The sequence below is a fragment of the Eulemur rufifrons genome, chromosome 15 (assembly GCF_041146395.1).
Source record: "Eulemur rufifrons isolate Redbay chromosome 15, OSU_ERuf_1, whole genome shotgun sequence".
Taxonomy (NCBI): Eukaryota; Metazoa; Chordata; class Mammalia; order Primates; family Lemuridae; genus Eulemur; species Eulemur rufifrons.
In genome coordinates, this window is record NC_090997.1 from 68801823 (window position 1) to 68826438 (window position 24616).

The 24616-nt window shown below is 33.4% G+C and overlaps 1 protein-coding gene across 1 annotated transcript in view; it reads left to right on the top strand.

Moving 5' to 3' along the window:
* KPNA5 (karyopherin subunit alpha 5) overlaps positions 1 to 24616 on the top strand; it is a 38951-nt gene that overhangs the window by 6006 nt on the left and 8329 nt on the right. The window contains exons 3-9 of the mRNA XM_069488061.1: positions 1015 to 1116; positions 1239 to 1338; positions 6108 to 6202; positions 9159 to 9290; positions 10706 to 10794; positions 16623 to 16722; positions 22761 to 22924. Coding sequence (XP_069344162.1) covers positions 1015 to 1116; positions 1239 to 1338; positions 6108 to 6202; positions 9159 to 9290; positions 10706 to 10794; positions 16623 to 16722; positions 22761 to 22924 — 782 coding nt within the window. The remainder of the gene's footprint in view (positions 1 to 1014; positions 1117 to 1238; positions 1339 to 6107; positions 6203 to 9158; positions 9291 to 10705; positions 10795 to 16622; positions 16723 to 22760; positions 22925 to 24616) is intronic.

The following is a 24616-nucleotide window of genomic DNA, read 5'->3' on the forward strand; positions in this document are numbered from 1 at the left end:
ACTGGGTGAGTGGTCCCAGGACCCCTGTGAATACCAAAATTTGCTGCTGCTGAAGTCCCTTCTATAAAATGGCTTAGCTAGTACTTGCATATGATTTGTACACATCCTCCTATATACTTTAAATCATCTCTAGATTACTTATCATACCTAATACAATATAAATGCTGTATAGAGGAGTTGTTATGCTATATTGTGTTTTTATTTTTTTTTAATTGTTGTATTGGTTTTTTTATTTTATTTTATTTTTTAAATAAAGAAACAGGGTCTCACTGTGTTGCTCAGGCTGCCTCAAACTCCTGGGCTCAAGTGATCCTCCCACCTTAGCCTCAAGTAACTGGGCCTACAGACTCATGGCACCATGGCTTGCTCATTATTATTATTTTTTTTCCTGAAATATTTTTGTTCTGAAGTTGGTTGAATCTTGGGATGCAGAACCCACAGATAGAGAGAGCCAGCTATACCTGTAAATCTCCCTTAGTGACCTTGCTGTGTCTCCTTCTTCCTCTTTTTTTTTTTCCCTTCATTTTTATTCACTCCTGAATTAATAAGCATAGGGCTATCTTTCCTGAGAATTCTTTTCTATTCCTTGTTAATCAAATATATTAACTCTGTTAATATACCATGTTAATCTTTCCTATGTAACAGATTTGCTTTTTAATTAAGATTTTCTTTGAAAAATACTTAGGTATCTATCTCATAATCTAGTATGGGAATATATGCATTTTCAAACGCTGTAAAATGTAAATGTGTACTCTACTGATGAGTTGGCCATTGGTAAAAGACCTGGGATTGAAAATGACCCAAAGTAGTCTGTGCAGGGCAAAAGCTAACCCAGCCTGGGAAGTTTGACTTCTCATGAATACTTCAAATCTTCCTGGTATAATGATTGGGAAATACTAACATATTCAGAATTTTAAATTATAAAATTATTACTTTCTTTTGTAAATGGAATTTTATGACAATTGGATGTTTTATGGAGAGCTTCATATATAAAATGGTTTCTCTTTATTGCAGTTGTTCAAACGCAGAAATGTCTCTTTGCCCAGAAATGATGAATCTATGCTAGAAAGTCCTATACAGGATCCAGATATCAGTTCCACTGTACCCATTCCAGAGGTATATTTTACAAAACTGGATTTCAAATTATACCTTAACAATATTTGGTGCTATTATAGACAGCAAATATTATTTATGCAAGATATTTAAATGTTAATTATATTTTATTTTGTATGTTTTAGGAAGAAGTTATTACCACAGACATGGTTCAGATGATTTTTTCTAATAATGCTGATCAACAGCTAACAGCAACACAAAAATTTAGAAAGCTGCTTTCTAAAGGCAAGAATTCTTTTCAGTATGCTTATTTGATATTATGGGATTTTGAGCTTTATTTTATTAGATTTTTTTATTTTAAGACACCTTTCTTTGCCAGACATAGTAGGTCTTATTTTTTCTATAAAATATATTTTAAAATAACATCCATTTTTCAATATTATATTATCGAAGTAGCACGTTAATTATATTAAAATTGTAAAATATAAAAGAATTTAAAGAAACAAATATAAAAATCAATTTTGCTGCCAAGAAATGAAGTTAGAGATATATAATTTTTAAATTCTTGTAGAAATGTTTCAGACATGATTTTCCTAAATGGCAACATAACATTACAGAGAATGAACATAAAATAATAATCCAATCAGACAAATCATTTTTCCTAATTGGATTATCATGAGCAGTGCTGTAACAATTATACAATCTAAAACTTCGTTAATGTACACTCATAAAAGTGAAAAAGTGGGTCAAAGGGAATAAACTCAATTTACACTCGATCAATTTGTACAAGTATTTATTTCACTGTATTTTTACCAACACTCACCTTTAAGAAACAAATAAATGCCTATGTAATAGTAGCTCATTGTATTGCATTTTTTTGGCAATTAGGTTGAATATTTATTGACTATAATTCATAATTGCTTGTCTGTTATTTTTCCAATTTTATATTGAGTTTATAAGAACTCATTATTAAATAAAAATTTCAATCTTAGTCTATTTTGTATTTTATGTATGTAATTTATAGAATTATTATTTTAAATACATGGAATTGTACAGTATATATGAACTGCTGAGATTTTGAAAATGCCCTTGGCTCAGCTGCCTTATCTTCCTAAGGGACATATAATTTAGCAGCATATGAAGAATGAAAGAAATCTTGTCATCAGATCAGCATAGATTACAAGGTTTTTACCTTTGCTTTCCTTTTGTAGAACATGTTTATAAATACATTTAACTTTTGTTTTCCATTCTTTACATCCCAAGCTAAAGGAGCTTAGCAAATGTTAAGAAATCCTTATACTATCAAGAATGGCTTCTCTCTTCCTAACCAAACTTCACAGTTTTTAATTTTGTAATTGGGGTTATTTTCTGGGTCAAATTAATATTTTAAATTGTTTTTTACATTGTCATATTCTCTTTTATGATTTCTTTTTGACATGCGTATCATAAGCGATTAACAGAATTTCTTTAGAGTTAGTTTTTTCAGAGTTTGGCACCAGTGTTTTTATACCACAACTTCCCCATTATTGAATTCTTTATTTTAATTAATCTTTTATTAAAGTAGAACATTGCTTGAAGGATTGCCCCCTCCCAATGAAAATTGCATTGGTACAATTTCTTTTAAGCCTTTACATGTCTAAATAATATATTTCTGATGTCTTTGAGCAAGTTGTCTGGGTTTAGAATTCTTCAGTCAGAAGATTTTATCCTTATATGCTCTAATTCCTCAAAGTATTATTTCTGTTAAACTGTACTATCTTTTTTAAAAATTTTATTTATTTATTTTTTTTTGGAGACAAGGTCTCATTCTGTTGTCCTTGCTGGAGGACAGTGACATGATCATAGCTCACTGCAGCCTTGAACTCTGGAGGTCAAACAATCTTTCTGCTTCAGCCTCCTGAGTAGCTGAGATTGCAGATGTGCACCACCATGCCTGGCTAATTTTTTGTTTTTTATTTTGTAGAGATGGGGTCTTGCTGCATTGCCCAGACTGGTCTCAAACTCTTGGCCTCAAGTAATCCTCCTGCCTTGGCCTGACAAAGTGGTGGGATTACAGGCCAGCCACTGTGCCTGGCCTAAACTGTAGTATCTTTTTCATAGGGATAATCGTTTTCTCTGCTGCTTCTTTGTAATGGAATTATGCTTGCCTAGGTTGGGCATATAGCAGGAATTATAAATGTTTTCTTTTACTGATTGATATGAGTTCCTGCCAAATCTATCAGGCCTAGAAAGATTTACTATGTTTTTATTTGATCTATCAATGTGGGAAATATGGAAAAGCAGCTAGAACTGGAACTGGAAGCAGAAATAGCAAGAAACTTTGCCTCTGTTGTAAGCATTTCTTTATTGTAATTAGTGTTCTTGCTGTTGACAGTAGGGATATAAATATTCCCCTAGCAACTGCGTAGTCTACCTAAGCCAGACTTTACTCCTCTGACTTAAGTCTATGATGGTGACTTTTTGCTGTATCTCCTTATTATTTCCCTATCATGGCTACTCTTTGGGATGTAAATCACTAGTCATCCTTTTCTTCTATCCCAGTTTTGTAGAAATTTCTCCAAAGCTTTTTTGTTTTGCATGATTCTTGCCTAGTTTTGAGTGCTGAAGCAGATATTCCCCCTATTCTGCTTATTGCCATAATGACTGAAAGTCATTGCCATGACGAAAAGTTTTCATAGTTCATCACGTTTATAAGATGATATAGAATATTATTCTGTAAATTAATATAATAATAATAGTTCATGATACCAGAGTAACTAATGATTGAAGCGTACTTTAATTGCTTTCTTTTAGATGAAGGTAAGCATAAATGAGTTGCTTTTAATTCTTCAGGAAGATTCTATATTTGGGTTCTTAATGGAGATATATGTCATATCTATAGCTGTATTTACCTGCGTATATAGATATAGCTGACAATCTCAGTGCCCACTTCTCCCCACACTCTAACCACAAAGCCCTATTTTTTTCCATCTCTCAACCTCATCTTCTCCCTTCAAAAAGAGCAAGACAAAATTTCTTTCCCTTAAATTAAAAAAAAATTTAAGAGAAGATAGTAAATTTAGAATTTTCTATGGAAATAAAAAACAAGGTGAAGGCCAGGCGCGGTGGCTCACGCCTATAATCCTAGCACTCTGGGAGGCTGAGGCGGGTGGATCGCTCGAGGTCAGGAGTTCGAGACCAGCCTGAGCAAGAGCGAGACCCCGTCTCTACTAAAAATAGAAATAAATTATATGGACAACTAAAATATATATAGAAAAAATTAGCCAGGCATGGTGGCACATGCCTGTAGTCCCAGCTACCCAGGAGGCTGAGGCAGTAGGATCGCTTAAGCCCAGGAGTTTGAGGTTGCTGTGAGCTAGGCTGACGCCACGGCACTCACTCTAGCCAGGGCAACAGAGCAAGACTGTGTCTCAAAAAAAAACAAAAAAAAAAACAAGGTGAAAGTCATAACTGCAACACTCTAATTTTGTTGTTTTTTTTTTTTTTTTTTTTGAGGTAAAGAGTAAAAGGATTACAAATATATATTGTTTTACCCTGTATAGCTATAACAACAGCATAAGCTAGGGTCTGTAATTAACATTTTGCAGAATCTGGACTTTTCATTTAGAACACCCAAACAAAACTTTCTGGGCATAACTTTACTAACTTTGCAGAAATCTCCTAATTTTTGACCAGGTTAGAAAAATAGCAGATTTGTAGGAAAATGAAGGAAAGGAAAAAAGAAGTCTTTTCCTAAGTCAACCTTTTTTTTAAGAATTAAGAACATGGTTTCTAGGATTTAAACTGACTTAAAATTTAATGAAAAGGTTTTTCTATATCAAGAAGAAGGATTTGTTCAGATATTTGATGGCTACCATTTGCTTATTCATCCTACTCATTAAATATAATATATTAGAATTTATATATGACTTTTTTATGATCAGTGACAGTCAAATAGAGGAAATAAGAAGAAAAGGAAGACTCAAAAGTGGAAATGAGAATTCTCTCTTGTGTGACTAGATGTATAGGTAACTCAGTAATAGATTTGGGTGGTGGATGCAGGGCTAGGGGAAGGAGTAGTAAGCACAGTGATATAGTTAAGTTTGGTTTTGGTTATGCTACATTTTTAAAGAAGGCGTGAATATAAAAATGTATCTGATAGGTACTTAGAAAGATGATCTGGAATCTAGGAAAGGAGAATTCAGTTAAGGAGGTTAAATTTGTGAGTTATCACAAATGATAATGATAAGTGATACTTGAATTAACAAAATAGGTAAATTTTCTAAGAAGAGAATAAACAGCAGGCATAAGAATAACTTAAAGGAACACTATCAGAGAAGCTACTGAAGAACCACAGAGGGCACATTTTGCTTAAGCCAAGGTAGAAGAAAGAGTTCTTTGTACTTAGATAACAATACCTGAAATACCTTTCTGTGAATTTTACATGAATTTCCAGGAGATTTTGTAATTTTCAAAAGCCCTTTGCATTTTATGAAAATTTATTAACAATTATATATAGTCCAATAGCATGTCTATAAACAATAATACCCTAACAAAATATAAAAGAATCTCATCTGGCCGAGAGACAATAGGCAAGGCATGGTTGATAGTGAAGGAGATATCCTTAGAAATTGAAAGTAGTACTATAAAAAATTAGTGGAAAATTTATCCCTCGGTTGGTGTTTTGAGTATTTGCCTGAAATACTCAGAGTTGTAAAGGTTACCTCCTCAATAGCCTTTAACTTATGAAATTTAAATATTTATGTAGGAAAATTTTTTATTTTTTTTATGGATGGGAGGAGGTGGAGACTACCATTCCAGCTGCCACTTAGGAGCGGCCCATGTAGGAAATTTTTAAAAATTTTCTTCTTGCAATTAGTGAAAGTAGAAGTTACTTTGTAAAAAAATTGTAATTATGAAAACATTTGTCTTAAGTTATATGCAGCTAAGGGTTTTAAACTTGGCTGAGTGAAACTTAGGAAAGAGTTATTTTGTGTGCCCTGTTAATTGCCATAGGGACCAGATCATTGTCTTTTCTTGTCTATTTAATAACTTAATTCTTTTTTAATTTGTAGAACCTAATCCACCAATAGATCAAGTTATACAGAAACCAGGAGTCGTACAGAGATTTGTGAAATTTCTTGAAAGAAATGAAAATTGTACTCTACAAGTGAGTCTAAAGTTTGCTTTCTTAATTTCTTTCTCGGAATGACATATTAAAGTTTTTAGTGAAAGCAACTTCCATAATACTGACCATATTGTAAGCATTCAGTAAATAATTGGCAATTGAAGGAAAAGGCAGTGTGAACTGTCTTGCCTTGGGCATGGTTGCAGTGCTGATTTTTTTCTCGGAATTGTTATTTTATTAAACAGTTTTGGAAAAATATATGAAATCATTGCTAATGTTAATAAAAATTTTATAGTTGTCAACCTTTAATAACTCTCTATTTTTGAAAATCCCAAACTAAAATGTTAATGGTTAAATTTATTTTCGTTCTTAGCTAACTAGGGTTGTAACTTTTACCTGTTAAAACATTTTTAGGCCGGGCGCGGTGGCTCACGCCTGTAATCCTAGCACTCTGGGAGGCCGAGGTGGGGGGATCGTTTGAGCTCAGGAATTCGAGACCAGCCTGAGCAAGAGCGAGACCCCATCTCTACTAAAAATAGAAAGAAATTATATGGACAGCTAAAAATATATATAGAAAAAATTAGCCGGGCATGGTGGCGCATGCCTGTAGTCCCAGCTACTCGGGAGGCTGAGACAGGAGGATCGCTTGAGCTCAGGAGTTTGAGGTTGCTGTGAGCTAGGCTGACGCCACGGCACTCACTCTAGCCTGGGCAACAGAGTGAGACTCTGTCTCAAAAAAAAAAAAAAAAAAAAAAAAAACATTTTTAGCTGATTAATTAGCTCTTTTTTCCAAAAAAGAATAAATTAGTATTATCTACTAAAAATGTGACCAAAGTTAGAGTTGTCCTAAAAATCATTGCTTCTCAACCATGATATAGTTACAGTTAATATGTCTTAAGTAAGAAGACAGGGTGGAATTCTGTCTATGTATTAGGAGTTGCACAAGATTTATACCTGACTTATCAGCGCTGTTGTTGGTAGTGGAGAACTGTTATTTGGGTAACAGTTGATGAATTTACAACTTAAGAGTTGTAAATAATTTGGGAAATATTTTAGGTGTAAGCAAAGGAATGTGTTGTACATATGAACGTGAAAAATTGTTGAAAATGTTTACAGTAAAGGTCCCTGAGGAAAGGTCTACTTTATTTATGTTATAATTTTATTGTCAATTATTTTGAACTAGAGATCATGATATCTAGTTCCTTTGCTTTATATAAACCCTGAGTCCAGACTAAAATCCAAGCCTCCTGATATCTATTTTATTATTTGCCTTTTTAATTCCAACTGAATGAAAGAAGAAATGAGTAAATATTTAATAAAATTGAGTGCTGATTTGAGCCAGATATTATGGAAGATACTGTAGTTCCAAAATTAAGATGTTGTCCCTGTCTACAGAAGTTCTTTACTCTCTGCTGGGAAAGGCAGACATAAAACATATCTGTGATAAACAAAGTGCTCTGGGAACACAGAGAATATAGCAACTTACTCTATTTAGGGGAAGTCAGGGAAGACTTCACAAAGGTAATGTTGCAGGACTGATGTCAAGGATGAAGGAGAGTTTGGCATACTAAAAAGAGGAAAATTAATATTAGGTAAGAGGACAGCATATGCAGAGAGCTTCAAACTGGGGCCCATAGGCCAGACTGGCCTACAGACAAATTTTGTTTGGCCTGAACATGTTTTAAAACTTGTAAATTAGATGCTCGACTTTTAAAAATTGGGGAAATTCAAATGAATATCCAGAGTTTTGGCTTCTTTTGATAGATCAGAAGAGTAGGCATTGTTGCCAGATAGTAAAGATGAAATGGACCAGAGCAAGAGTTCTGCCTCTTTTTTTAAAATTAGAGAGTTCATTTTTTTAAAAAATTGTAGCCATGCACTCCAGTTTTTCACAGTTCTCACTTGCTTATAATTGTCTGCTGGTAGGTTTATGAATTTACCAGTCTTCACTAATGCTTTCTCCTAGGGATACCAAGGACAATTTTGTAGAGTTACCTTTTAATTGTCCTTTAGTTTATTTCATTATCTACAATCAGTTAGGATTACGGTCTTCATTATTTTTTAACGTAAATTCCTTCGCAATATGGACAAAGCAGAGCAACAACAAAAATAAATAAAAATAAATTCCTTCCTTAAAATTTTTTCTTAATTTTACACATAATAGTAACTGTACGTTTCAGTATTTCAGTAATGCTTTTTGGGTGCATTTTTTTTTATTCATAGTGATGTCTCTGTTCATGTGAAGAGCTGTCCATGTGAAATATTTTTTAAGCTATAGTTGCTGCTTAGATTGGCTGTGGATTTGTAAGTTGCTTTCAGTATTTCACTTGTATATTGTTTTGGAGTCAAGGTTGAATTTTCTCAGTTGCTTCTGTTATAAATCCATAATGTATATTTGAATTTTAATTGAATTGATACTGGGTAACTTTTTTAAAGATACCAGAAGTCCTAATCTAGGATCTGCTAATAATGAATACTTGATGTTGAACAAATACCTATATCCTTCAACTTCTGATTTTCTTGTTTCTTAAAAGAGGAGGTTGGGGTTACTTGATCCTTAGGGAAATTTTATGATCTTAAGTTCCCTATTGCTCTATTAAGTAGTGTCTCTTATTTATTTATTATTTTTATTTTTAATTATGATGAGTACATAATAGTTGTATGTCTTTATTCTTATTTTTAACTGCTTGCTTTAGAACACTTGGCTCTCTAATAATAAATATTAGGAATTTTATGAATTATAAATTCAAATGTGTTTATATTTTGTTGATTTTGTAAATTTTCATTATATTCTTTCTCAGTTCTTATTTTTCCATATTGAAGAATGCTTTTTTCCCCCTAAAGGTTTTCACCTATGAAAAATGACTTCACAATAAATCTTATTAATTATGTCAGTCTTTCTCTCAGACTTGTCTAGTTAAGTCTTTACTCCTCTTCTTCCCCTCTCCTTTCTGACATTTCTTTGGTGCTTTTATTTATTTTACTTTTTTCCCTTTAGTTTGAAGCTGCATGGGCATTAACTAATATAGCATCTGGAACTTTTCTGCATACCAAGGTAGTGATTGAAACTGGGGCTGTTCCAATTTTTATCAAACTTCTTAATTCTGAACATGAAGATGTTCAGGAACAGGTAAGTTTCTAATTTGTATTGTTATATGTAATAGAATTTAATTTTCTCTTGAAAGTACCATTTGTGATTATGATTTGTAATTAATTTTCTCATATTTTAAACATGAAATATAACTTTCACAATTGAAAAGTAACATGTACTTTTGTACTTACATGAAAAATTTGAAGTGAGAACATAATAAATGATAATTGCATTTACACAATTTCTCATCTAATTGAAATTTAGTAAGTGAATAATTTGATCTTTTACTACCATTTATTTTGTTGTTGTTGAGACAGGGTCTGTGTTGCCTGGGCTAGGGTGCACTGGCATCATCATAGCTCACAGACCTCAAACTCTTGGGCTCAAATGATCCTCCTGCCTCATCCTCCCGCCTCATCCTCCTAGGTAACTGTAACTACAGGATTGCACCACCAGGCCCAGCTAATTGGGTTTTTTCTTTTTTTTTTTTGTAAAGATGGGGTCTCGCTGTTCCCCAGGCTATTCCTGGCTTCAAGCGATCCTCTTGCCTTGGCCTCCCAAAGCTCTAGCGTTATAGGCATGAGCCACTGTACCCGGCACTGCTACCATGTATTTTAAAAATTATAATGACCCCCAACTAATCTTAAAGTTATTTTTAGGGATCAATTCAAGCTAATTCTCATATTAGCTATTAACTCATTTTTCCATGCTTTGTCTCTTTCCCCTCTTCTTTTACAAATCAATCCCTTCCCATTGAGTGAATTTCTTGGCGTAGTGGATTTCTTGGATCAAACTTCTATAAGTACAGTCATGTGTCACTTAAAGACAGGGATATGTTCTGAGAAATATGTCATTTATGATTTCGTGGTTGTGTGAACATCATAAAGTATACTTACGTAAACCTATGGAGCAGCCTACTATTCATTCACCCAGGCTATGTGGTATAGCCTATTGCCCCTAGACTACAAACCTATACAGCATCTTACTGTACTGAATACAATACGCAGTTGTAACACAATGATAAGTATTTGTATATCTAAACACAGAAAAGGTACAGTAAAAATAGGATATTATAATCTTATGGGACCACCATCGTATATGTGGTCTGTTGTTGACTGAAATGTTGTTATGTGGTACATGACTACCCGGAAAATTCACTAAATAAATATATTTTGTCTCCATGTAGATTCAGAGTAGAAAAACTGTGCTTTGTTGACCATGATAGGTACTTCGCTAGTATGCAAGGACAACTTTTAAAATGCCCTGTCTTTCAGTTTGATTAAAAATATTATCAAATTGCATTTTAAAAGTTTTCCTTTGTTACTGCCCTACTTTTTTTTTGTATGTTGCTAAAAGCTATCACTTTGTTCATTCTATACTAAAATCTCATTCTTAAAAGAGTGTCTTATTTAAGATATTATCTTAAGATTATATTTTGTTCTTATTTTTCTAAGGCGGTTTGGGCACTTGGTAATATTGCTGGTGACAATGCAGAATGCAGAGATTTTGTATTGAATTGTGAAATACTTCCACCTCTGTTAGAGTAAGTACTTTGTTTAAATTTATCACAATTAAGTATAATATATATCACAAACTATATATACCACTATATTTCTACGTACACAATTAAGTTCTTCAGTGAGGCTTTTAAATTTGGCTTATGGTTAACTGTGCCTTCAGTAGCTTAAAAATAGGTAAACCAAGAGAAATTTTCAAATTCTGTCATATTTATGTCTTTTATGTTATCTTAAGCCATACTTAACACTACAGTGGTCATTGCTTACTTGATGCTTACAGTGCTAAAATAATTATTCTACAAAACAAAGATATATAGTAGTTTATAATATAATAAAATTTAAATGTTGTTGTAGCAGGGAACCTTTAATACTTGAACAGATGGTGTATTTAGGATGTCAGGAGGTTTTTATACTTGATTTTGAAATGTTCAGAGAACAAAAATCTTAAGAGATTTTTCTTTCAGGATTAAAATTTTATTTAAAGTGACTTATCTAGTGGTTTCTTCTTCAACTTTACACATTTTTTAAAAAGAAATTGCCCTGTAAAGTCCTTTAGAGAAATGACATAAAATTACTTGAAAGATAGGTTTTTTTTATACATGTTGTTTATGATTCACTAAGAGGGTCTTTATTAGTCAATGGCAAGTAGTCAAAAAAAAAAAAATCGAGATGGTTAGAAGGAAAAATTTTATCATTTCTGTGCTATTCTCCATCCTCTCTAGCTAAGGTATTAAATTAGAAGAATGAATTTCTGGACATTAGTTTGCAAAAGACATTTTACTCCTGTAGATAAAGTAGTTTTCTGGGAAAGAAGTGATTTCTCATTTAACCATTATTAACTGAGGAACTACTGTGTGCAAGGCATTGAACCACTAAGTACAATTTCATTTGCTATGGGCTTATTCAGAGTTAATGTTTGATAGTATTTGACAATTTAGCTGAGCTATAAAAGAAAATACTAATTTAGAATTCAATATCAGAGTCATTTTGAAGTTTATACTATTAAAATATCTCTTAAAGTTTCAATTTGAGATGTTTCTGACCTGATTTATATACTTTTTACTTTTGGTTCTCTGTCTTTGGGTCATTTTATTATTTGTTAATATCTCAAGTTGGTAGCGGTTTATGAACTAGTAAGCATTTCTTGGGTCTAATCCCAAGAATAGTCCTAAGTAGCTTTTTAATCATAACTGAAAAAATCAAACTAAAAAATAAAACTAATGGAGAGCAAACAGTACCCAGCTATGTAGCACTAGTTATAAACACAATACGTTTCAGAAAAAAACTGTTTATATTTCATTATAAAATTTGATTGTCGAAAGTTTTAAAGTTTCATAAAAAAATTGAGAAAGGTAATAAAAAGGAGCTTATGTCAAGGTACTAGATGCTCTTTATTTGGGTAAGAGGAAAAAATTATTAGCTTAATAATGATTATAGATTATCTGTTCACATTAAAATTCATATTTAGCTAATACCTAAGTAAATAGAAAACTCCTATTTATATATCATTTGATCAGTTCTGTGAGTGTTTTAATTTATTTATTACTAATTCATTTGATTCTCAGTAAATGTAAATCTTTTACTACTTTAGACTATATCCTAACATACTTTGTTGTTTTAATTTAATTCAACTTTAATTTATAATATATTAATAGCCTATCTGGACAAGAAAAGATATACTTTTCCATTATGACCTCATTGATACAAAAAAAGAACAATAATATACAATACGGGTCGGCCAGCTTTGGCCCTCAGGCCAAATCTGGCTTGCTCCCTATTTTTGTAAATTAAGTTTTATTGGAACACAGTCATACCCATTTGCTTATTTAATGTCTTTGGTGCTTTCATGCTGTGTCAGCAGAGTTGGGTAGTTGCAACAGAGGAAGAGAGCCTACAAAGCCTAAAATATTTACTGAAAAAATGTGTCAGCCCCTGTTATACAAAATCAGTATAACTATTTTGTTTCTAAATGAGTTGTATTTTGGAGAGGCCTCAAATCTATTTTGAAAACCTTTAGAACAAAGGAAAAGGAAAATCTTTAGAACAGACTTTTTTTTAGTGTGATAAAATACGTGTAACATAAAGGTTACCATTTTAACCATTTTAGAGTGTACAATTCAGTGACATAAAGTACATTTGTAATATTGCGCAGCTATCACCACTATAGTTTCAATGCTGAGCACAGTGGCATATCCCTGTAGTCCCAGCCACTCGGGAGGCTTAGGTGGGAGGATTGCTTGAAACCAGGAGTTTGAGACCAGCCTGGGTAACATAGCAAGACCCATGTCTAAAAAAAAAAAAAAAATTTAACTGGGCATGGTGGCACACTCCTGTAATCCCAGCTACTCAGGAGGCTGAGATGGGAGGACAACTTGAGCCCATGAGTTTGACTCCTGCCTGGGCAACGACATAGTGAGACTCCATCCTTACAAAAAATTTTTTAAAAAATTAGTTGGGTGTGGTACTATGTGCCTGTAGTCTTTGCTACTTGGGAGGCTTTGTCACCTGGGCTAGAGTGCAATGGTGTCATCATAGCTCACTGCAACCTCAAACTCCTGGGCTCAAGCGATCTTCCTGCCTCAGCCTCCCGAGTAGCTGGGACTATAGGCTTGCGACACCTTGCTCGGCTAATTTTTTCCATTTTTGGTAGAGGCGGGGGGTTTCACTCTTGCTCAGGCTTCTTTATTTTTTTTCTATATGTGATATCTTTTTTTTTTCACCGTATATTTTTTAAGTTATTTTCTTAATGGTTACTCTAGGGTACACACTTAACATCTTAAACTTATAATAACCTTGTTTGAATTATAGCAATTTAGCTTCAAAATTATACAAAAACTCTGCTCCTATACATTTCTGTCCCACTTTTTTAAAGTTGTTGGCACAGATTACCTCATTATACATTGTTTGCCCATTACCATAGATTTATAATTATTTTATGTGTTTGTCTTTTAAAACACACAGGAGCAAAAAAGGAACTATGAACCTAAAACTGCCGTGATAGTGTCTGTTACATATACCTATGTAGTTATCTTTAGCAGGGTTTTTTTCTTTCTTTGTATGGTTTTGAGGTATTGTCTATTGGCCTTTCATTTCAGCTTAAAGGACTCCCTTTAGCTATTATTGTAAAGCAGATCTGCTGGTGATGACCTTTTTCAGCTTTTATTCATCTGGGAATCTCTTTCTCCTTCAGTTTTGAAGGGTAGTTTGCTGGATATGGAAGTCTTGGTTGACAGGCTTTTCTTTTTTCTTACGGCACTTTGAACATGTCATCCCATTGCCTTTATCCTCCATGGTTTTTGGTGAGAAATCAGATGTTGATCTTTATGCAGAATCCTTGTACAATGGGTCACTTCTCTCTTTTTGCTTTCAAGATTTTGTCTTTGGCTTTTGACAGTTTGGTTATAATATGTCTTGGTGTGTATCTTTTTGAGTTTATCCTACTTCAAGTTCGTTTAGCTTCTTGGTTGTGTAGGTTTATTTCTTTTATCAAATTTGAAAAATTTTCAGCCATTATTTCTTCATATTTTTTTGCCCCTTTGTTTCTCAGACTCCTATTATGCATATATTGGTATGTTTGATCTTGTTTAATAGGTCTCTTCAACTCTGTTCATTTTTTATCATTCTTTTCTTTCTCCTCCTCAGACTGGTTAATACAGTGGACCTATCTTTAGGTTCATGGATTCTTTCTTCTGCCTTCTCAAATCTGCTTTCAAAACTCCTCTAGTGAATTTTTAATTTCAGTTATTGTACTTTTAGCCCAATAAGTTCTATTTAGTTCCTTTTCATAATGTCTATCTCCTTATATGTAATTCTCTATATGTCCAGACATTGTTCTCCTAGTTTCCTTAATTCTTTGTCTTTGGGATTTTTAGTTCTTTTTTTAGGCATATTTCAGACAATAGATTTAAAATCTTTGTATAGTAAATACAATGTCTGTAGTTTCTCAGGGACAATTTGTTTTAATTTATATATTTTACTCTTAATAGGCCATACTTTTTTATTTTTTTGTGCCTCGTAATTTCTTATTGAAGAATGGGCATTTTGATTATTATAATATGGCAACTATGGAAATCAGATTTTCCTCTTTCTCCAGGTTTTGGTATTGCTGCTTGTTACAATTATTTGTTTAGGGACCTTTTGAATTAATTTTGTCAAACCTGTATTCTTTGTTATGTGCAGTCTCTGAAGTCTCTATTCCTTTAACTTAGTAGTTAGCTAGTGATTTGACAATAGAGGGTTTCTTAAATGTCTGGAGCCACATAGAAAGAAAAAGAAATTTTCCACGTCTTTGCAGATTGGCTCTGTGTTGGGCCACTCCTTCAAAGCTGAGCCAGGCTGATTATAACTGTGACTTAGCCTTCATTCCTTGCTTGTGCTAAGCTTATAGGTCTGCCAGAGGTGAAAGCTTAAGGTCTCCTCAAGTTTTTTCTGATTACACACTCTGCCCTGCGCATGTACATGGCTTTCTATATTGTCTGATACATGTGAGAGCTTTTTGAATCCTTCATTCCCAATAGTATCTCACTCCCAGCTTTTCACCCAGGCTTTCAGTGTGTTTCTTGTTTGCCTCAATTATATCCTTTTTTCAAATATCTTATTTATTTGCCTTTTAATGCTTTTGAGGAACATTCTTTACATAGCTACTTTGCCACCTTGAGAGAGTTCGCAGTTAGGAAAAACAAAGACGAGCACCTTATATCAGTTTTTCAGAGAGCATCCAAACCAGTCCAAAGAGACAAACACAATTCCTTTGAAACAAGGTATGCTCTGTTCCCTCTAGAACAAGGAACCCACAGTGGAAATGCAGGCTGGCATCTTAAAGGCTGCTGCCAGGCTGGGGAGAGGATTAGGCAAGGGTAAGTTAAAATGCCAGAAAGCTTTCCTACCACATTTCAGCCGTTTCCTGGTTAAAAGTTCTCTTAGTTGCTGCAAACTTTCGACTATTCTCCAGAGTTCCAATACAGTTGATTCTAACAGTGTTTGCAAGTATTTTCAGTGTTTCTGGGGAGAAATGGGCCCTCAAGAGTTCTCTTCTGTACCATTTTTGCTTATGTCACTCCAAAACAGGGATTTTTTTTTTTTAACTTAGGTTCTCTGTACTTCTAGCAGGTTTGTGGAAGTCCTTAGGAAGTTAACAAACTCCTGAAATTGCATGCCAAAATTTTGGTGTATGTGCTTTTTTTCTGAGGTAAGGATCGATTATGGTCTCAACAGGGTCCACAACTCTCTAAGTTTCAAGGACTACTATTAATACTTTAGGTTTAAATATGAATAACTAAAATATAACTTACTATGTTGTAAAAAAAATACCTGTAAGTAGTAACTCCTTAAGAGTCTGAGAAGAAAAAATTTTGTTTTAGACACTCAGTTTCTTAGTAGATACCAGCGTTTATTGCAAATCAAATAAAAAACACTGAGACATGCCATCTGTTAATAACAAAACAAAAAACTTCCATGTCAATAGATGATCTTCATTTAACTTGACCCTATATTCCATGCTTTCTGAATTGGTATAATGTTTTATTTCCATGATTAAAACAAAGGTAATCTAGTACTTTTTAAAATGTATGTAGAAATAAGTAAATTTCCCATGACACCCTTTATTTTCAAATAAGGGTGTTTTATGATTTCTTTTAAGAATCCATTCAGATCATAGATTCAAACTTTAGAAAATAGAAATGTAATATGTTTATTTTTGTTTGTGAAAACGTAATGAATTTTAAAGATGCTTTTATCCTATTTTACCAGTTTGAATATCTTATAAATATATTGAAGAGAATTTTTATGTTATGATAGAAAATAAAGAGGAAAAATGAATGTAAAGTGACAGTCCTTTTTTTCTTTTTCTTGGCAGCTTATTAACAAATTCAAACAGACTTACAACAACAAGAAATGCTGTATGGGCCCTCTCAAATTTATGTAGAGGCAAAAACCCTCCTCCAAACTTTAGTAAGGTATGAGTAAAATATACAAATTAACAAGTCTAGCTCCATAAACTTAAGTTTCTTTATAGTAGATTTTTGAGGTTGAAAGGACTCTTTTTTTGTTAGTGATTGTATACTTTATTGATGAGACAATATTTGCACATATACAAAATTAAAAAGATTTACAGTTAAATAGAAATTTCCCTTCCCGTCTTCCCACTGCTCAAATTCCTGTGCCCAGAGATAACCACTATAACCAGATATTTATGTATCTAGGAGATGACTTTAGAAATCTTGTAGTTTACAAGAAACTGAAGCCTCCTGAGAGATTAAGGTAATTCCTTCAGGTCCACTGTTTGTGCTTTCCCATTGTAACCTTTATGTCCTAAGAATATCTTTTTCCCTATCTACTAATATTTTTGCTTCTAGAAAGATAGATTAATAAATTCCAATTTAGTTCTATTGCTTACCAATAAGATGCTGTTGTTAGAAAGGCAGAACATGGGTGAACTTTTAGAAAACTATTTTACTTCTTTTGAATTTAGTTTCTATGTGAACTAAAGGGCACAATGAGCAATGACTATATAGCACTATGAGAAGCTCAAAATTTGGTTAAGATCTGGTGATAAAGTTTCTTGGGGTAAAAAATAATAAATTTCAAATTCAATAAAGATAATGCATGAATTGGTATGCCTTCTCATTTATACTTTCACCATTACAGTTTTAAGAATTCATGATTTTGCCACATTTCATCTAAACTGCAAGTATGACTTAAAAATCTCATTGTACTGTGTCCATTCATCTATTATCATACTCTATGGCATATTATGTATTTAATCATAATTCATAAAACTTTCTCAACCTTCCATGCCTGTTTCGTTCCATGTTTATTGACAAATACATAATGTAACTAAAAAGATGATTTAAAGTATTATAAAATATGCAAAAAATAAAATGGGGAACAAAATTAAAATTTTAACCAGAAATTTGGTTTAATAGATACATCTTAGAGAAAAAAGTTTTGAGTAAGGTGTACTTCACAGCTCCCCAAGGGAAAAAGTTATGCAGTAATGTTACAACAAAGGCTTTATTCAGTTTTAAACTATTTTGTATGATTTGCAGTTTAATAATAGAAGGGGAGGAGATGAGTATTTCGAGTGAGTATAATGCAAGGAAAAAAATACTTCTGAGGTACGCAAGGACCCTGCAAAAGGCCTTTTCAAAACAAATACGAGCATTTTATGTTAAGACTGATAATTTGGCAATGATTGTTATACAGTTGAAGGGAAAAATGTTCATATTTTGTCTGAGGAGGTAATAAAGGTCAATATGTCTGATGATAAATCTTTCATCTACTGTTTGTATGTTTAAACTTGCATATATAGAATTGGCTTACTAATTAGAGTCATAGTTTTAGCAATCACAGTCATTTCTTTATTTTACCTCTTAGAATGATATATACCTGTTTTTAAATTAAGTTCTTACTAAAAGAACCTCGGTTTATACATTGCACTTCTCTTTAAATTCTTTTCTTTAAAATATACTTCGAGAGTTTCGTTTTTCATTTTTCCCTCACGTTTGAAATAGAGGGCATGCATCCATACATGTTTGTGTTGAGGTATTAATTATGTGGTACTAATTGTAAGGATATGATTCGTTTACTATGCCATGTTTGATGTTTTTCTTGTTTTTTTCTGCTTAGTAGCAGTATTGGATTTTTCTTAAGAAATGTTTACAATTCGAGATCTTTTTGTTCTAAATACATTTCATGGTTTTTTATGAGTTCTTTAGCCATAGACAAATAGTAAAGATTTTCTAAAACTTTGTAATAGCAAACACCTTATATAAATAATTTATTTTAAATACATTTTCTCATATAATTGATAATACCTTTGAAATTTATGTAGTTATATTTTTCCTGAAGAATTTCCTTATTTGAAAGTTACTGAAATTTATAAAATTAATAAAACTAGTAGTCTAAACCAGAGGTCCCTCACCTATCGTAAGTTTTGTAATTATTTCATTATATATTACAATGTAATAATAATAGAAATGAAGTTCACAATAAATGTAATGTGCTTGAATCATCTCAAAACCACCACCACTGCCCACTCCTGCCACCCCCGGCCCTGGTGGAAAAATTGTCTTCTGTGAAAACAGTCCCTTGGATCCCTGGTGCCAAAAAGGTTGGGACTGCTAGTCTAAACCACATTTTTCTAAGCATCCTTTTAAAGTTATTACCTTTAAATGAAACATTGCACGGGAAATAAAGGACTTTGAAAAGTTATGTGGACCTTGAGAATTCATATAGTGATCTGAACTTCAGGCCAGTTCACATTTATATTGGTTAATATTAATACACATTATTTGAAAGCTGGCAGAGAAAGGATTGTTAATTAACAGGCTGTTTCTTATTTTGTTTCCTGTCCTCCTACCTCTACTCCCTTCTCATTTACCCCCACTCTTAGCTGATGACCTTGCTTTCTATTTCACTAAGAAAACTGAAGCAATCAAAAGAGAATTTCCGTAGTTTATCATTACCACATTTACTATCATGTGGTTATTTGTACTTACCTATTATACTTTCTTGTCATTGTTCATTTATTTTTTTTGTGCTCCTTTATAAAGTTAATTCCACCACTTGTGTACTACATAGCGTTTTCTCTTCCCTATTCAGGGTAATCACTCCCACAATTTTCTTTGTCCAGCATTATCAATTTGTTTCTTCCTCTAAATCATTGTCATTACTATAAAAGTATACTGTTATTTCTCATCTTAATTCTCCTTTCTGCCTCTGAGAACCCCTGTGAGTTTTCCTGTTAACTCTGTGTCCCCAACTCCCGGGCCACCGACCAATGAGAGTCCGTGGCCTATTAGGGATGAGGCCACTGGGCCTGTCCCTGGTCAGTGGAAAAATTGTCTTCCATGAAACTGGTCCCTGGTGTCCAAAAGGTTGGAGACTGCTGTTTAAGCAACACCCTTATTTCTTTGCTTCCGTTTACAGCAAAAATTTATTATTTGTCTATTCTTGCATTGTTCACTTTCTCTCCTTGCATTCTTTCTTGAATTCATTCCAATCAGATTTTTCCTCAGTCACTGCACTGAAATTGCTTTCATCAAGGGCATAAATATTTCCACATTGTGAAATCTACGGGTTAGCGTGCAGACTTCTTACATGACCTGGTATGTCCAGTGGTCATTTCTCAGTCTTTATGTTACCTGCCTGACTTGCCTGCATTTGACACAATTTAATCACCTCCTCTTCCTGTTTAAACTTTTCTCACTTTGTTTTCAGTTCACTACACTCTCTTGATTTTCCTTCCATCTCGGTGATTGATTGCTCTTTCTCAGTTTTATTATTAGTTCCATCTCTTCTTTTTTACCTCCTAAAGTTGAGAATACAAAGTATGTGGTTTTGGCTTTTTTCTCATCTCTATCTTCACTCACTTCTTTGTGATTTCACCCATTCTGTGACTTTAAATATCATCTGCATATGAGCAATTTCCAAATTTCATTGTTTGATTCATACCTTCTTCTGTACTCCACACTCAGTGTCTTTATTTGGATATCTAATAGGCATCTTTAACTCAATATATCTAAAATATAACTCCTGTCCTTTTCCCCCCAAACCTGCTCTGCCAACAATATCAGTTAATGGAACTTCTGTTTTCCATTACTCAGATGAAAAAGTTTAACATTATTCTTGCCTGCCTTCTTTTATCTTATATTCTACATCCACTCCATCAGGAAATTCTGTCGGCTCTACTTCTGAAATATATTCAGATAGAGTTCCCTGTAGCTAAATTTGGTAATATTGAGGATGGAAAAGAATAAGGAAGGGAAATATTTTTAACACATTGATAAAAAATCTAACTCTATCCTGATACTAAAATTAAAATGTAAAAAGGAAAAGCTCTTTTTTACAAAAGAATGCCAACTTATAATACACATAGAAGGACTGTTAATAGAGAAGACAACCACCTTAGTAATAATTGATTTAAGTAGGAGTCATAGTTCTAAAACCTTAAGTTAAAAGGAAAGAAACCACACACAAATGTCCAAGAAATTGGACAACAAAATGTGAACCACAGAAACTGAAGTTTGGAATATCAGGCACAGTGGAGACTGAAATGCAGTACTGGATTGGAAACTTGGAGAGTAAAATCTACATACTGATTGGTAAAAACCTCTAGCCCCTTCCAATGCCCAGTTCCCAGATCTCCAGTAGTGCTACAATTTCTTAAACTTTCAGTCTTTGGTAGCATTGAGAATGCTAGTCACCTACCTATGAGGTAGGGACCCAGACCTGCTTCCTATTCAGATTTTTAATTTTCCCCTCTATTTTAGCACCATCTCCCCTGCCTTCTGTGATACCTGGTGCCTCTGATTTCTAAGGCATTTGGGGGTGGTGGCAGGGGGATAAATAACTTCCTTCTTATTGGTAGCTTCCTCTCCTGGCACTAAGATTCCACTTTTCCCTCCTCTTGTAAGTCAATTACCATTCCTTTTTTCACTTTTATTTTTATGTATTGTGGGCAGGATTATAAATGTCAGTTAGTCTCCTCAAAGACAGAATTTGTATTTCTATTTCTTTTCCTTATTTCTGGGAAGACAGTGGGGCAGAAATGTTTTTTTTTAAATTTTGCTCTCAAAACTAGAAATATGTAGTACTTAATTGTTTTTTAACTTAGTAAAAAGGTATATATCAGCTACACTGATTTTTTTTTTTAACTCAGAACTTTGTATTTGCTTTAAAAAACTGATTTCACCATTCAAGGAAGAGGTGGTTGGTAAGGGTGGAATCAAGATTGTTGGGTAAGGATCCAGCTGTGCCAGTTTTATTTACTAACGTACAGGTGGACATGTCTATTTTGTAAAGTACTGATTTGTGTACCTGAATCCTGGGATCATCCTTAAAGGAAGAGCCCATCAGAAAAGATAACTACTTTCAGAAGATCATAGTTTATATACTGATAGTCTTTAAAATAGAGATAAGGGGAAAACTGATCTAAAATATTAGGACATAAAGAAGATGTCGTCATTTATTATTTGTGACATATCTAACATTTAACATATAGCTCTTACCTGAGGAGAAAGACTAAGAGATATCAGTCTTTTCAATAGGTTTGCTTATTTAAAAAGCAACTTTAACGAATACAGAATCAATACCAATCATGGATAAAGACGGCCACTATTTAAGTACTTACTGTATGTCAGGTACTGTTCATAGATGCTACATGCATTCTTACCAGTTTAATAGTACCTTATCATCCCTGTTTTACAAATGAAGAAATTGGGGTTTAGAGATATTAGGTAATTTTCCCATGGTCCCGTACCTAGTAAGCAATGTTTGAAACTAAGTCTGTCTTAAAGGAAGACAAGAAGAATCATAGCATTTATCTATTAATAATTCAGCTCCTTTGTTTCACAGATTGGGAAACCACATCTCAGAGAAGTGAATTGGCTTGCTTACCTCCACAACTAATTAGTTATATTGTTAATGCTAGAGGGATTAAAAATCTCTGGTGTAATGTGTTGTTTCTTAGTTGAAGATTTAGGCTTTTTGTTACGTTAGGAAGAAATGCAATTATTAGTGACTTCTATTTAAAGATCCTTCACAAATATATTATTTTTATATTTTCTGTACCTTTGCTCCTCAAAGTAGATTTATTTCCAATAAAGCACATGTAATGAGTAAAGTGAGACTCATTTAAGTTAGATCATATTCTATGATCATTATGTTAAACACATAACTGAAGCATTTAGACTTACCTCAGTTTTGGTATGTCTTTTTTTGTGGGGATGTGTATGATTTAGACATAGAGAGGAGATCCCAAATATATATTTCCTTAGTTAAAAAAAACTTTACCACTTATCTTAATATAAAATTAACAGGAATCCTAATCAATTTCATGTTCATATATCTGTTCATAATTTTAAAACAACAGAATATTTTAATTTTTCATAGCATTAAATTTTTATTTTAAAATGAATTTCTATATTTTCCTAAGGAAATTTGGCTTTAGATGGAGAAAAAATTTAAATATTGGCCTTTTCTTCCCTTCCAGGTTTCACCTTGCTTAAATGTCCTATCACGATTGTTGTTTAGCAGTGACCCAGATGTGTTAGCAGATGTGTGTTGGGCCCTTTCTTATCTCTCCGATGGACCCAATGATAAAATTCAAGCAGTCATTGATTCTGGAGTGTGTCGAAGATTGGTGGAACTTTTGATGTAATTATAATTTATGTTTAATAGTCGTATGATTGTGTATTAAGTTTAGCAATTAAAGTAATGACCTTGTAAATATCTCAAGAGTCCCTATCTTCAGGAAGAATTAAAAAGCTACCAACCCCACACTTAGGAGAATAGCTATACTCCTAAAATGTTGACCTTTAAACTTATAGCTTGTAGTTGGGATTAATTATTTTGTAAATGAATTTCCTTAGTGTGATCTTTTTATGAATGAGAGAGACTGAATTCAACAAGTATTTATGGAATGCCTGTTATTTGCTAAGGTGTTGTGCAAGACATTGTTTATGAAGCATAGAACAAAGTTCCTGCTCTCACACAACCAATAATCTAGTTTATTTTGCATTATAATAATTAATTTGAGTAAAAGTTCACGTGAAAATCCTTTAGTACTTCGATTGTTTTAAAGATAATATGTTTCTCTTTGCTGAGCTGTTATAGCTATTTTCTTTAAAAAAAACAGCTTCTCTATATAAAGAAGTTAAAAACTTTCAGGAAAACTTATTTTAAAAAGATATGCTGGCCAGGCATGGTGGCTCATGCCTGTAATCCTAGCACTCTGGAAGGCTGAGGTGGGAGGATTGCTTGATCTCAGGAGTTTAAGACCAGCCTAAGCAAGAGTGAGGCCTCATCTCTACAAAAAATAGAAAAAATTAGCCAGACATGGTGGCATGCACCTGTATGTAGTCCCAGCTACTCAGGAGGCTGAAGCAGGAGGATCACTTGAGCCCAGGAATTTGAGGTTGCAGTGAGCTCTGATGACACCACTGCACTCTACTCAGGGCAACAGAATGAGACTCGGTTTGAAAAAACAAAAATATATTATGGCTGCTTCATCCTCTTACCTTCTTTTAAAAAATATGTTATCTCCCTCCCTTTCTTCTTTTGTCAAAAAGCCATTAGATAGGCCAAACAAGATAGGTGGCACAAAGAAGAGAGGTCTGACAGCATCAGAGAAGGGTGGGCAGGCAGATCCAGTGGTGAGATCAGGGCCCACGCTCGAGAATGGCACGTACCGGAGTGAGCACACAGCAGGCTAGAGTGAAGCTTGGAGCTAACACATCATGAGATAGCAGCTTAGCTAGGTTAGAAGATTGGCCATATATAGGAAGATAAGGAAGATAGAAGGTATTTCTTGTTATCAGAGAATGGAAATAATAAATATGGAAGAGGAGAAAGCCTGAATAATCCTGTGATTTTTAGATTAGAAGTAGAAATATCAGTGTGAACTCATGGCTCTTAACAAAAATAGGTGTAGAAATATGTGTGTGTGTGTGTGTGTGTGTGTAAGCATGTGTGTGTCCTCTTAAAGGGCCTGGGAACAATAACTCTCATGTAGGAATTGGCTGAACACACTGAATACCCAAATCTAGGTTTCTGAATACCACTCTTCATTTAAAGGAATCAGGGTTCTTAAGGAAATGACTGATTCCAGGGCTGGGAATGAGAAACATGACTGTGAAAAGTAATGAGTGCGCAAAAAACGGAAAAATACCAAAAGGACACAGAAGCCAACCTGAAGGGGCTCTCACTCTCCAAACCTGGACAATTTGAGCTTTGAAATGAATTATTTTAATGTATCATTTATTTGAATAAAATAGGAAACTCGTCCACACTAAAATAAGTAGATGGAGATAAGGCATGTAGTTAGAATAATAGTATTAGAAAATCATT